The sequence below is a fragment of the Ceratotherium simum genome, chromosome 15, assembly GCF_057802395.1.
Source record: "Ceratotherium simum simum isolate JZ-2026a chromosome 15, ASM5780239v1, whole genome shotgun sequence".
NCBI lineage: Eukaryota > Metazoa > Chordata > Mammalia > Perissodactyla > Rhinocerotidae > Ceratotherium > Ceratotherium simum.
The window spans coordinates 26,573,117-26,584,863 of record NC_141914.1 but is presented as its reverse complement, the minus strand read 5'-3'; the positions used below and the strand labels follow the sequence as shown (position 1 = coordinate 26,584,863).

At 36.3% G+C, this 11,747-nt stretch overlaps 1 protein-coding gene across 1 annotated transcript in view; it reads left to right on the top strand.

Moving 5' to 3' along the window:
- Nucleotides 1-11,747, top strand: part of OSBPL11 (oxysterol binding protein like 11) — an 85,403-nt gene that overhangs the window by 51,974 nt on the left and 21,682 nt on the right. The window contains exons 9-10 of the mRNA XM_004424512.3: nucleotides 3,660-4,158; nucleotides 7,683-7,869. Of these exons, the coding sequence (XP_004424569.1) occupies nucleotides 3,660-4,158; nucleotides 7,683-7,869 (686 nt within the window). The remainder of the gene's footprint in view (nucleotides 1-3,659; nucleotides 4,159-7,682; nucleotides 7,870-11,747) is intronic.

Here is an 11,747-nt window from a genome sequence, read left to right as displayed (position 1 = left end):
AGGGACTATAGCAACGAGCGAGGTAACCATGGTCCCAGCCTGCGTGTTGTGAATAAGTAATACACATATTCCCCACTGTTCATTTCGCTCCTTTTTAAATAATATTATGAATTTAGTATAATTAAACACTTCATGGAAAGTTTTGGAAAATAAAAGGAAAAAATCTCCTATAATTCTACCACCCTAACAACACAACTCTCACTTTGGAGAATCCCTTCCAATCTTTCTTCAGATAACCATAGTTTATATCCAATCTTGTTATTTTTCCTTTTTTCAGTTAATATCTTTTCTTTGCAAAGTGTATTATACACACAAAAGACTGAATAGAATGCATACAAACAGTTCGAAGAACAGTGGTAAAACGAATACCCGTGTCCTCACCTCTCAGATTAAGTTATAGAACATGCCAGAACCTGGAAGCTCTCTGAGTGCCCCTCCCAGTGGTAGTCTCCTACTATTTCCTAGATGTAACCACTTACTTGATTTTTGTGTTAATCTTCCCCCTACTTTTCATTATAGTTTTACCACCTGTATATGTACCCCATAACAATATGTTATTTAGTTTAGAAAAAAGTGGTAGCCGGCACACGTTTAGCTATATAAGGAAAGGGTTATGTTGCCATTCCTGGGAGAAGGCTCCCTGGGGAAGATAAGCTAGATAGAGTCTCTGGCTACAGCTTCTTATAACTTACTGCGAAAGTTTAGAAGAACCCTTTCTGAAGAAATCAGAAGGCAAAGTCATGAGTGAGTCCTGTGAAATATATAGCCCCCACAGAGTTAGAGCATTTGGTGTGAGCGAGGTACTGGACATCCAGCAGGAAGGTGAGCAGAAGGAGTGAGCTGCTCAGTGTTCTCTGCTTCTGAGTGAACTGTGACTTACCCCCAACTCTCAGGAGTAGATTGAAGCCAGAACACATCTATGGGTGAGATGGTCTATGGGTGAAACGAGTGTCTTCAGCCAATCCAGACGGCAGAGCATGGAGAGAATAGGCACTTCCTCAGCAGAGGGTCAATGCCAGCCGAATACAGATACAGTTGATACCAGTTTCACTAGGGCATTCTATCCTCAGGTTTAAAAAGATGATAACAATGGCAGCATGAAGCACGTAGATGACAGTCTTCAACATGTCTGTGTCTTGAATCACATCATTCTAGTCTGGACCGGTTTCCCTGTGTCTGCTGTACAGCTTTCCTCCTAGGATGTCCTTTCGTTGTCCTCCTGGGATTGCCTTTACCTTTCTCCTGTGCTAGATCTGATTCCTTTCTTCTTTTTTGATTGCCTCTCATTTTAATGGAGCACATCCTCCTTTAACTTCTGAGAAAGATGTGTGGGAGGCAAAATGGGAAAATGTGTGTCAGAAATGTCTTTATTTTGCCCTCACGTTTGATTGCTAGTTTGGGTAGAATTTCTAACTTGTAATTAATTTTCCTTTAGAATATTTCCTCCTTGCTAGGGTTGTGGTGAAAAAGACTGATGTCATTCTAATTCCTGATCTTCGGTTTGCAACCTGTTTTTTTTGTTTTTGGAATCTCTTCTTTGTCCGCAGAAGTCTGAAATTTCCGAGCAACATATCTTGGTATAGGATTCTTTTTATCGGTTGTCTCTGGGCACTTGGTGGGCCTTTTCAGTAAGACAACTCATATTTTTCAGTTCTCTGAAATTTTCTTGAGTTTTTTCATTGACCATTTCCTATTTTTTTGTGTTCTCTCTGAAATCTTTGTTACATAGCTATTGGACTTCCTGGTGTGGTCCTCTATTTTTCTCTTCTTTTCTCTCTCTCTCTTCTATGTTTTGGGACATTTCCTTACCTTTTTTTGTAACCCTTCTCTTGATTTTTAATTTTTACTATCATATTTTAAAATTTTCTGAATTTTCCTTTTCAAAAAGCATCCTTGTTTCATGTGTATGATATATTCTCAATTCTCTGAAGATATTAATTATTATTTTTATTTTTAAGTTTTTTTCCCTTCCTCTTGTAAGGTTTCTGTTTCCTCCAGTTCTGTTTCTTTGTTTTGGTCTTTATATTCCTAGTTAGAGGTTTTCTCAGAGATCAGGTGTTTCTTTGATTTCTGCTCATGATTAAGTGGAGAGGAACTACAAAACCTGATTTTAAGTTTTGAACGTATGAGTTGGGCCTGTGCTTTTCAGTGTTGAGTAATCTGGATTTGTTGGGGAATCTGGTGTCAGTATCATTAGATTTTTTTCTCTAATGGGTTAGTCAGATTCCCCAAGGGGGATTCTTCTAATCTCCTGCTTGTTGGGTAAAGCAGCTAGGAATTGTGGAGGAGAAGAGGGTTGGGTGGGAGGAAATATCAGCATCTAACATTTAATTCGTATGGAGTTACTTCATACCCCTTTTATCAGTATGATATCTACTCTCTTGGAAGTCCCTGATGTTCCCCAAACTAGAAAATAAGCCACCTTGTTTCGCTCTCCAGAGACTGAACTGGTAGATTTTGGCTGAGGTGCAAGAGGGACAGTTACCAACAGTGTGGAGCTGGGGGGTGTGATTTACAGATCTAATTGCTTTGCACACAGATTTCACTCAGTAGTCTTTATTTTACCATTTCCCCAAACCCCCAGATCCAGAGGTACCTGGTACTGTCAATTCCTGAGCCCTCTCAGGAATCTGTAAACTACTGCTTAAGAGTCAACTTTCTAGTTAACAACTCCCAAAATGTTGCTTTTTGTCAACTTTCCTGATATCTCTAGGTTTGCCTTTATTTGAAATTTAATATAATTTTAATGGGATTTCAGTAGAAAGTGAAGTTAAGATGTATGTATTCAATCCATCATGAAATGAACCTGAAACATCAGTCTCTTTTATTATTTGTATCATCTTCATAACCATCTTTTTAAATGACTATAATAGTCCGTTTAGTTAAAGTTCTGTATTTCATTTAGCTAGAACAATAGTTAAAATGATAGGTTGTTTTAATTTTATTTTCACATTCCTTTTTCTTCATTCGTATTATTTCCTAAGGCTAGATTCCTGGAAGAGTAATTACTAGGCTAAATGGATCTGAACATCTTCAGGCTCTTAACATATTGCCAGATTGTGTTCTCAAAGAGTTGAACCAGTTTGCAGTGCGTCTCCAATTCTGCTTTAAATAAAATGTTTAATCTTCCTTATACTTACCTGGCTTTAGGTATCAAAAGTTCTCTTCTTGAAAATAGTTCTCTTGTGTTTAAAATTAAATGTAAGTTACAATTTTTGCTTTGGTCAGTGATCTCTTTAGTCTATTCTCAGGGAATGACATTGATTGCCTCTTCTCATATCTCATATCATGATCAGCAATCCTCAATTTATTTTTAAAGTAGGAGAGGAAAAAAAAAAGCATGGCTAGCATTTACTTTAAGCTTTACCACCATTTCCCTGATGATGCTTTTATCCAGTCTAAAGAGTTTGAGGATTTTTTTTTAAATTTCTTCTACGTGACCCTCTTGAAGTCCTGAATTGGTATTTAATTTTAACCATTTGACTTTCATTTCCTTTTAAGCATGCTTATTTTTTAGTAAGACCATACTTTTCTTTTGTGACTTTGTTTTTAGTATCCATCTAGAATGAAATGTATTCAGAAAGATAAGAATAGTTATCTACTGATGTACACCTGGATTAAAAATCTCCCTCTTTGGTTGATTGTTGTTGTTGTTTTAGGTGGTGCTTCCTACATTTATCCTAGAGAAGCGTTCATTGCTGGAGATGTATGCAGACTTTATGTCTCATCCAGACCTGTTTATAGCCATCACTAATGGAGCCACAGCTGAGGACAGGATGATCCGTTTTGTTGAGTACTACCTTACCTCATTTCATGAAGGCCGCAAGGGAGCCATTGCTAAGAAACCGTACAATCCTATCATTGGAGAAACATTTCACTGTTCCTGGAGGATGCCAAAAAGCGAGGTCGCATCCAGTGTTACTAGCAGCTCTTCCGCCCAGGCAGTCACAGATCATGCTCCTCTGTCAGAGGGGGCTTTGAGCCAGGTGGGAGCAGACTGTTATACAGTCAGATTTGTTGCTGAGCAAGTTTCCCATCATCCTCCAGTCTCAGGATTTTATGCGGAATGTGCAGAGAGGAAGATGTGTGTAAATGCGCATGTCTGGACTAAGAGCAAATTCTTAGGCATGTCAATAGGCGTGACGATGGTTGGAGAAGGTAAGTAGAAATATTGTTCTCCAGTTTTTAATATTAAATTACAGTCTTAAATTTCGGGAAGCTAAATAAATACTACTTATAAATTTGAAATGTTATGTGTACTGCTTTTGTGTTCCAATTCATAGTATGTTCCAGAATGCTGGGGGTGGTGGGAGCATATCTATGGACAAATATAAAGTCTCTTTTTAAATGATTTTTTTCTGATTTTAAATATAAAATGTTTTTATTGCAGAAAATTTGGAAAGTTAGAAAAGTATCATGGAGAAAATAAAGCGTCTTTAATCCTTCCATCCAGAGATGGATAAATTTAGCTAGAATTTTGTATTTTTTCTGTGTGTGTATGTTCAGACTTTTGTTTTTGTTTTATAAGATTAGGATTAATTCTCTATAGTTTTGTGTCCTGCTTTTTTGCAGTAAATAGTCATTTTCCCATGTCATTGATAATACTTTAAAACGTATGTTTTAATGACTGCATAATATCCTATGAAATGGGATATTTGGTAATCTTTTAACTATTTAAACTATTTGGACTTTGAAGTTGTTTCTGTATTTTCATTATTATAAAAAGCACTCAAGAAATATCTTCTAGGTAAATCTTTATCTACATCTTTTATATTTCCTGAGGAGATACTTATAGAGTATTTTAAAATACATTGTCAAACTTGTAATTCTACTTAAGCAAAAGGTTATGAAAAAATAATTTAAGGAAATCTAGTGTTTTATGGCCAAGAGTATCCAAAAAATCAACAACAAAAAAAGCTTCCACAGAAATCATTACAGAGTTAATGAAAATACAATGGTGGAAAAAAACCTACCATTTTAATATTAAAGGCAAACTCTTATGCATAGAATAATTTGTTCTGATTGTAAACTTACAATGTAAGCACAGCATAATAAAACCTATGTGCTGACATTTTAAGATTGTGTTGTTGTAGCTGTCAAAATACTTTATCCTCCTTTTCACTGTTCCCCATTTTTAAGATCTGTTGTGATATGAGTCTTACCGATTTCCAAATAATGTTTCAAGCTAATCAAAACTTTCATAATATTAGAAAGTACTTATGTTTTATTAGTTTAAAAAAAAAAAGTTTGGGGCCAACCCCGTGGCTTAGCAGTTAAGTGCGTGGGCTCCGCTACTGGCAGCCCAGGTTCGGATCCCGGGCGTGCACCGCCGCACCGCTTCTCCGGCCATGCTGAGACCGCGTCCCACATACAGCAACTAGAAGGATGTGCAATTATGACATACAACTATGTACTGGGGCTTCGGGGCAGTGATGGGGAAAGGAGGAGGATTGGCAATAGATGTTAGCTCAGAGCCAGTCTTCCTCAGCAAAAAGAGGAGGATTAGCAAGGGTGTTAGCTCAGGGCTGATCTTCCTCACAAAAAAAAAAAAAACGTTTGCCACTTTCAGTTATAAGCTCCGTAACATTAGCCGTAGGATCTTCATAAATCAATTTATTTATTTTTCAGATGAAAAAACTGAATTCTAGAGGTGGTGGGACATGTCCGGGATCACAAAGGTTAAGGCATAGCCAGATTTAGAACCTCATTCTTTGACATCTTCTCCCCGAGGACAGTTACTCTTATCAGTTCATGTAACAGAAAGAATCTGATACTGGTAGCCTTGCCCACTCCAAGAAAGGAAATACCTCAAGAAATAAGGAAAAGCATTAATATCTTAACCATGTGTTAAACGTGAAGGAGGTATAAAGTCGTTAATTTTTGATTAAGTGCTAATTATGTTTATGGATTGCCTTTTAGAAATTAAATTGCTATTGGTACTCTCAACAGAAAGTAAATAAAATCAGGGAATGGGACTTATGACAATTTATTTTGCTTCTATTAGCAACCATCTTTTTTATTTATTGGTAGGGGGAAATTCTGTTTAATGATTAGGTAAATGAGATTTTAGAATTTTTTGAATCTCAGTTATCCTCACCAGTTATTATCATGTACATTCAAAACTGGCTGTGTATTTCTTCAGATTTTAAATTCCATGTGTGTGCTACATAAATATATTCTTAGAAATCAAAGATCATAAACCTAGTTTATAAGTAATAAAAACACATCTTTTCCAACTTAGAATTAATCAAGTTATTATTAAATACTTAAAATATACCTCAGTATGTTGTCTATATGTCTTCTGACAGCTCCCATTATATATAAATCCATGTCCTGTAGGAAATGGCTCAGTAATTCTTGATTTATTGTTGCCCTTTGTGAAGACTGTTAAGAGGAATACAAAAAAATAGTTGATGTTGCTTTACGTACAGTAGATTACTTTAGCATCTCAGTTTGTCTGTTTGCTTATCCTAAAAATTAACTAATTAAAACATTTACCAGGGAGGCCGTCCCGTGGCTTAGCGGTTAAGTGCGCGTGCTCGGCTACTGGCGGCCCAGGTTCAGATCCGGGCGCGCACCAACGCACCGTTTGTCCAGCCATGCTGAGGCGGGGTCCCACATACAGCAACTAGAGGGATGTGCAACTATGACGTACAGCTATCTACTGGGGCTTTGGGGAGAAAAGGGGAAAAAAGGAAGGAGGGAGATTGGCAATAGATGTTAGCTCAGGGCCGATCTTCCTCAGCAAAAACAGGAGGATTGGCATGGGTGTTAGCTCAGGGCTGATCTTCCTCAAAAAAAAAAAAAAAATTTACCCTAACTCTTGCCCTTATTTGTGAACGTTAAGAACAGAGTATTTAATGAATGTTCATTAAGAGAGAGATACCATAAGAGTTCAGACTAGTAGTACATTTCCAGTTCAGTATTTGGTCTAATGGTGACCCAAGTAATGAGCTTAGGTTAGTAATGTAGCTCAACTATTCTTAGTGTCTCTTAATTATCTAGTATAAATTGATTATTCATTAATGTAATTCTTTTTATGTTTTTTTAAAACCATCTTTAATATAACATTACTTAATATAGAACAAGCCCTCTTAGAATAATATTTGTTTGAAAACTACCACTTCTATCTCATGTAGCTTCACCCTAAATATTTCAGAATTTGGCAAACAAAATGATTATTATGACCATAATTTTTATCGTAGAATTAGTTTTTTTCTTCCTAATGTATATAGAATAGAATGAAAAACACTTTTTTTTATCAAATTGTCTACGATTAAGGTCTGTGACTCTATAGCATTAGACATTTAGTATTCCCAAACTGAAAAAGTTATTAGTACTAATGATCACACCTTAACCTGATGCAGTATAGCATGTGCTTAAACTTGACTTAAGATTTTACTTTATTTTTAGGAGTATTAGAGAGAACTCTTGAACTGTTTCCACTGTGACATTTTATGCTCCCATGAACCCCAAAGGGATGATAAAGTCATAGTGAAAGTAACCTTGATTCACTCTTACCAGGAAATATGTCAAATACAATTGTAAATGAAGTCAGTTTCATCTAAAGTTAAATGAAAATTAAGCAAAAGAATGAAGTTTATTTACTAGACAAGAGAAAAAATCAATAGAATTTTTCATAACTGTCTTTAGATTAACCACCCTCGTGTTTTCACATTCAGGTATCCTCAGTCTGTTGGAGCATGGAGAAGAGTATACGTTTTCTCTACCTTGTGCATATGCCCGGTCAATTTTAACTGTTCCTTGGGTAGAACTGGGTGGCAAAATCAGTGTCAACTGTGCAAAAACTGGGTATTCAGCCAGCATCACTTTTCATACTAAGCCATTTTATGGTGGCAAACTGCACCGGTAAGAACATTTTAATGATACCTGGCTCTTCTTCTACCAGTTTTGTCTTATAACTCCTTATTCTTTTTCTGCTCTGTTTTATGTGAATGGAGTTGAATTTTTATTTATGTTTATTTTTTGTTTAATATATTTCATCTCTTAAGGCATTCTGGAAATCACAATCTAGTTTTTAAAATAGTGACAGATCTATCTACTCTTGTAAAATTTTCCTGGTTAAAGATCTCCAAGGGCCAGAGAGAGGATCTGCGGGATTGGGATGCAGGGTGGCCAATGGGGGAGAAGGTAGACACTTATATAGTGCCTTTTTCCCCCTACATAGTTTTCACAACCCTTCCAAACAAAAATTGTTTCACTTATTTAACTGTTTTATATCTACAGTTTTCTTGAGATAGAATCTATTTTAGGAGTTGAGAGGGACTTTAAAAGGATAGGACATACTCAGGCTTCCTTTCATGATAGATTTAACATTACTATCGTATTTATCCTTAGTGATTTTTTTTTGACAAGTTTGATCTTTACTCTGAAGGCAGTGGGGAGCCAATTAAGATTTTAAGCGTGGAAGTGATATATTTTATTGATTTTACTTTACTTGTTTATCTTTTGTTTTGAAATAATTTCAAACCTACAGTAAAGTTGTAAAAACTCTCTTATACCCTTTGCCTAGATTTACCAGTTGTTAACATTTTGCTTCATTAGCTTTGTCAAAATCTCTCCTTCTTTGCCTATATACATATACTTTATTATTATTATTATTCATGAAACATTTGAGAGTTAAAGACTTCATGACACTTTACCCCAAAATATTTTAGCCTGAATTTTCTAAGAACAAGGAAATTCTCTCTCATAATCACAGAAAAGTTGTCAAATTCAAGAAATTTAACATTGATATAATACTAGTATCTGATGTATAGTCCATTTTAAATTTTGACATTTTTCCCAATAATTGGCAATATTTTTTCTCTTGACCCAGGATCATGCATTATACTTCATTATGTACCATTAGTCTTCTGGAATGTTTCCTTAGCCTTTCTATTTCTCTTATAACATTGACATTTTTGAAAAATATAGGTGGATTTTATAGAATGCTTCTCAATTTGGATTTGTCTGTTTTTTGAATTTTTGACAAGAATACACTGTAAGCAGTTTTGCATCTGAAAGTGATATATTTTAAATCTATATTTTAAAAAAGATCAATCTGATGGCAGGTGAAGAATGGACTGGGGTTGGGGAGAGCGAAGGGAGATTAGAAGTTGGGAGACCAGTTAGGCATTCAGAATTGACAGACTTCAGGGAATAACTGACAGGATGTAGAGGGGTCAAGGGGCATCTAAGATAACTTTGGGTGATGTCCTATTTATCTACTGCTGGTAATAAACCTCTCTGAAACTTAGTGTTTAAAACAGCAGTTTATTGTTTTCTTCCACAGTTCTGTGGATTGACTAGGCTCAGCTGGGTGATTCTCACGTGGTGTCTTTCGTGTGGTTGTAGTGGGATGTTGGTTGGGGCTTCAGTCATCTAAGGCCTTGACCTAGCTGGATATCCAAGGTAGCTCACTCAGGTGGGAGGTGTAGATCTGGCTGTTGCCCTGGAACTCAGCTGGGGCTGTCATTCAGAGGGCCTGTGTGTGGCCCTCCCACGTGACTGGGGCTTCTTCCATCTTGGCAGCTGGATTCCTAGAGAGAGCATCCAAAAGCAAACATGCTAAAAGCCTTACTGGCTTTTGATAACTGGTTTTCATATTTTGAGTTTTTAAAGACTTCTAATAATTTCAGATGGACTTCCTTATTTTCCTTAATCAGTCATTATATTTGCCATCTTGTTTGTTTGAATTTCTTGCTTAAATTGGCTTCTTTTCTCCCTTCAAATCTTTACCTATCCACAAGGCCACCCTCACTGGATCTTCTTGTCACCTGGAAGTATAACACTTTTCTCTAACAGTCTCTTTCTCTCTCCTTTGCATTCACATACACATTCTTTCCATGATTCTTGAGGGATACTTTTGGCTGACTCCAAAGTTTCCTCATTTTTTCCATTCTGATCTCCCTTCAGACCAATGGTTTCAACTAATTTCTCATTTAAAAGTTTCCTATTAGAAACAGACTTCTCGGGCCGGCCCCGTGGCTTAGTGGTTAAGTGCGCGCGCTCCGCTGCTGGCGGCCCGGGTTCGGATCCCAGGCGCGCACCGAAGCACCGCTTCTCTGGCCATGCTGAGGCCGCGTCCCACGTACAGCAACTAGGAGGATGTGCAGCTATGACAGACAACTATCTACTGGGGTTTTGGGGGAAAAATAAATAAATAAATAAAATTATATTTAAAAAAAAAAAAAGAGACTTCTCTATCCTGGACATTTTTTCCTCTTTGATTTTACAGAATATTATAACAAGGGCCTTCTTTCATGCCTTTATTAACGGCCATGTCTCCCTCCTCAGACAGCCTACTTTTTTACTGCTATCTGCAATCAGAGCAGACACATTATCTGCTATCTGCATTTGGTGTAAATATATTATCTTCCACTTGTCTTTCCTTACTCCCTCATTTTCCACAACTAGCTGTGATGCAGCCAGGTGAGCCTACTTAACTATACCCCGTGCCAATGTCCATCTCCTGATCCCATTTTCCATATATATCATACATACGTACACACATATATCATCATCATCATCCTAAAGTGAGGTAGGAGTTATCTATATAGATAGATATAACACTATATCTATCTGTCTATATAGTGGTATAATATTAAGATTATGTTAATTATCTAAGTAACACACTTTTCTGCATACTGGAGATATAGAGTAGAAAAAAGATTATCTCTGCCTTCAAGAAGCTTTCAGTCTAGTATTAGAATCCAGGACCCTATCTTTCTAAAGCATTTGTAAGGCTTTTAGGAAAAACTCACATATAATAAACAGTTAAAAATAAAGTCTGTTATTTTATAATAACCATAACAATGGAAAAGGGCAATAATACTGTGAAGCCAGGATTAGGTAATTACTATACCTGAAAATAAAATTTGATTCTGACTCATCTGTTAAAATAAAAAAAGAAACGTGATGCTCAACATACTTTTTGTTGTCTGATAAAGGAAGCCTATCACTTTTTCAAGAGAGGCAAGCTATTTTCCTGGTCTTAAATTCTAAAGGAGATTTGTTGTAGGTATCCTTATATAGTGGCATTGAGTAGCATAATAGACAATGTTTTCTTTAGTAGTTGTGCATAAGATGTAATTATCCTTCCTATGAGTATTTTTTTATATATATGTGTGTGTATATATATATATCAATGAAACCCAAAGCTAAAATCTTAACTTTCAGTCAGTAAAAGCTTTCTATATGAAGCCAAGTTAATAAATCCAATGATTTTCTGGTATTCCAAATAGCTGTAGAGACAGGGTCTAGATAATCTAAAAGGCCAATTTGATGTCAGGCTTTTTAGAAAGTGAGAGAGCAAATGCCATATCAATTATCCTCATTTTAGAGATGAGTAGGATGACAACTTAAGATTTACCTCTTTGGTAAGTATCTTAAGGGCAGCATATTCTATGTCATTGGTTGATACATGATCTAGATCTGTGTGCTTTAGCTATTCAGATATTCATTTACTTATTATCTATGATTGTTTTCATGCTACAGTGACAGAAGTAAGTAGTTGTGACAGAGACAGTCTGGCCCCGTGAATCCTAAGATATTTACTTTCACATCCTTTACAGAAGAAGTTTGCCAACCTGCATTAGACTGTTAAGAAGAATTGTTATAAGCAAAATGAAGCGTGGCCCTTCTTCCTCCTTGTGTTCCTTTTGCGAGTTCCTCGTGGCCTACCTCTAGTATGTGTGCTTCTTGTCCCTGCTCCACTTCTCTTCATGCTGTCTTGCTGTGTAGCT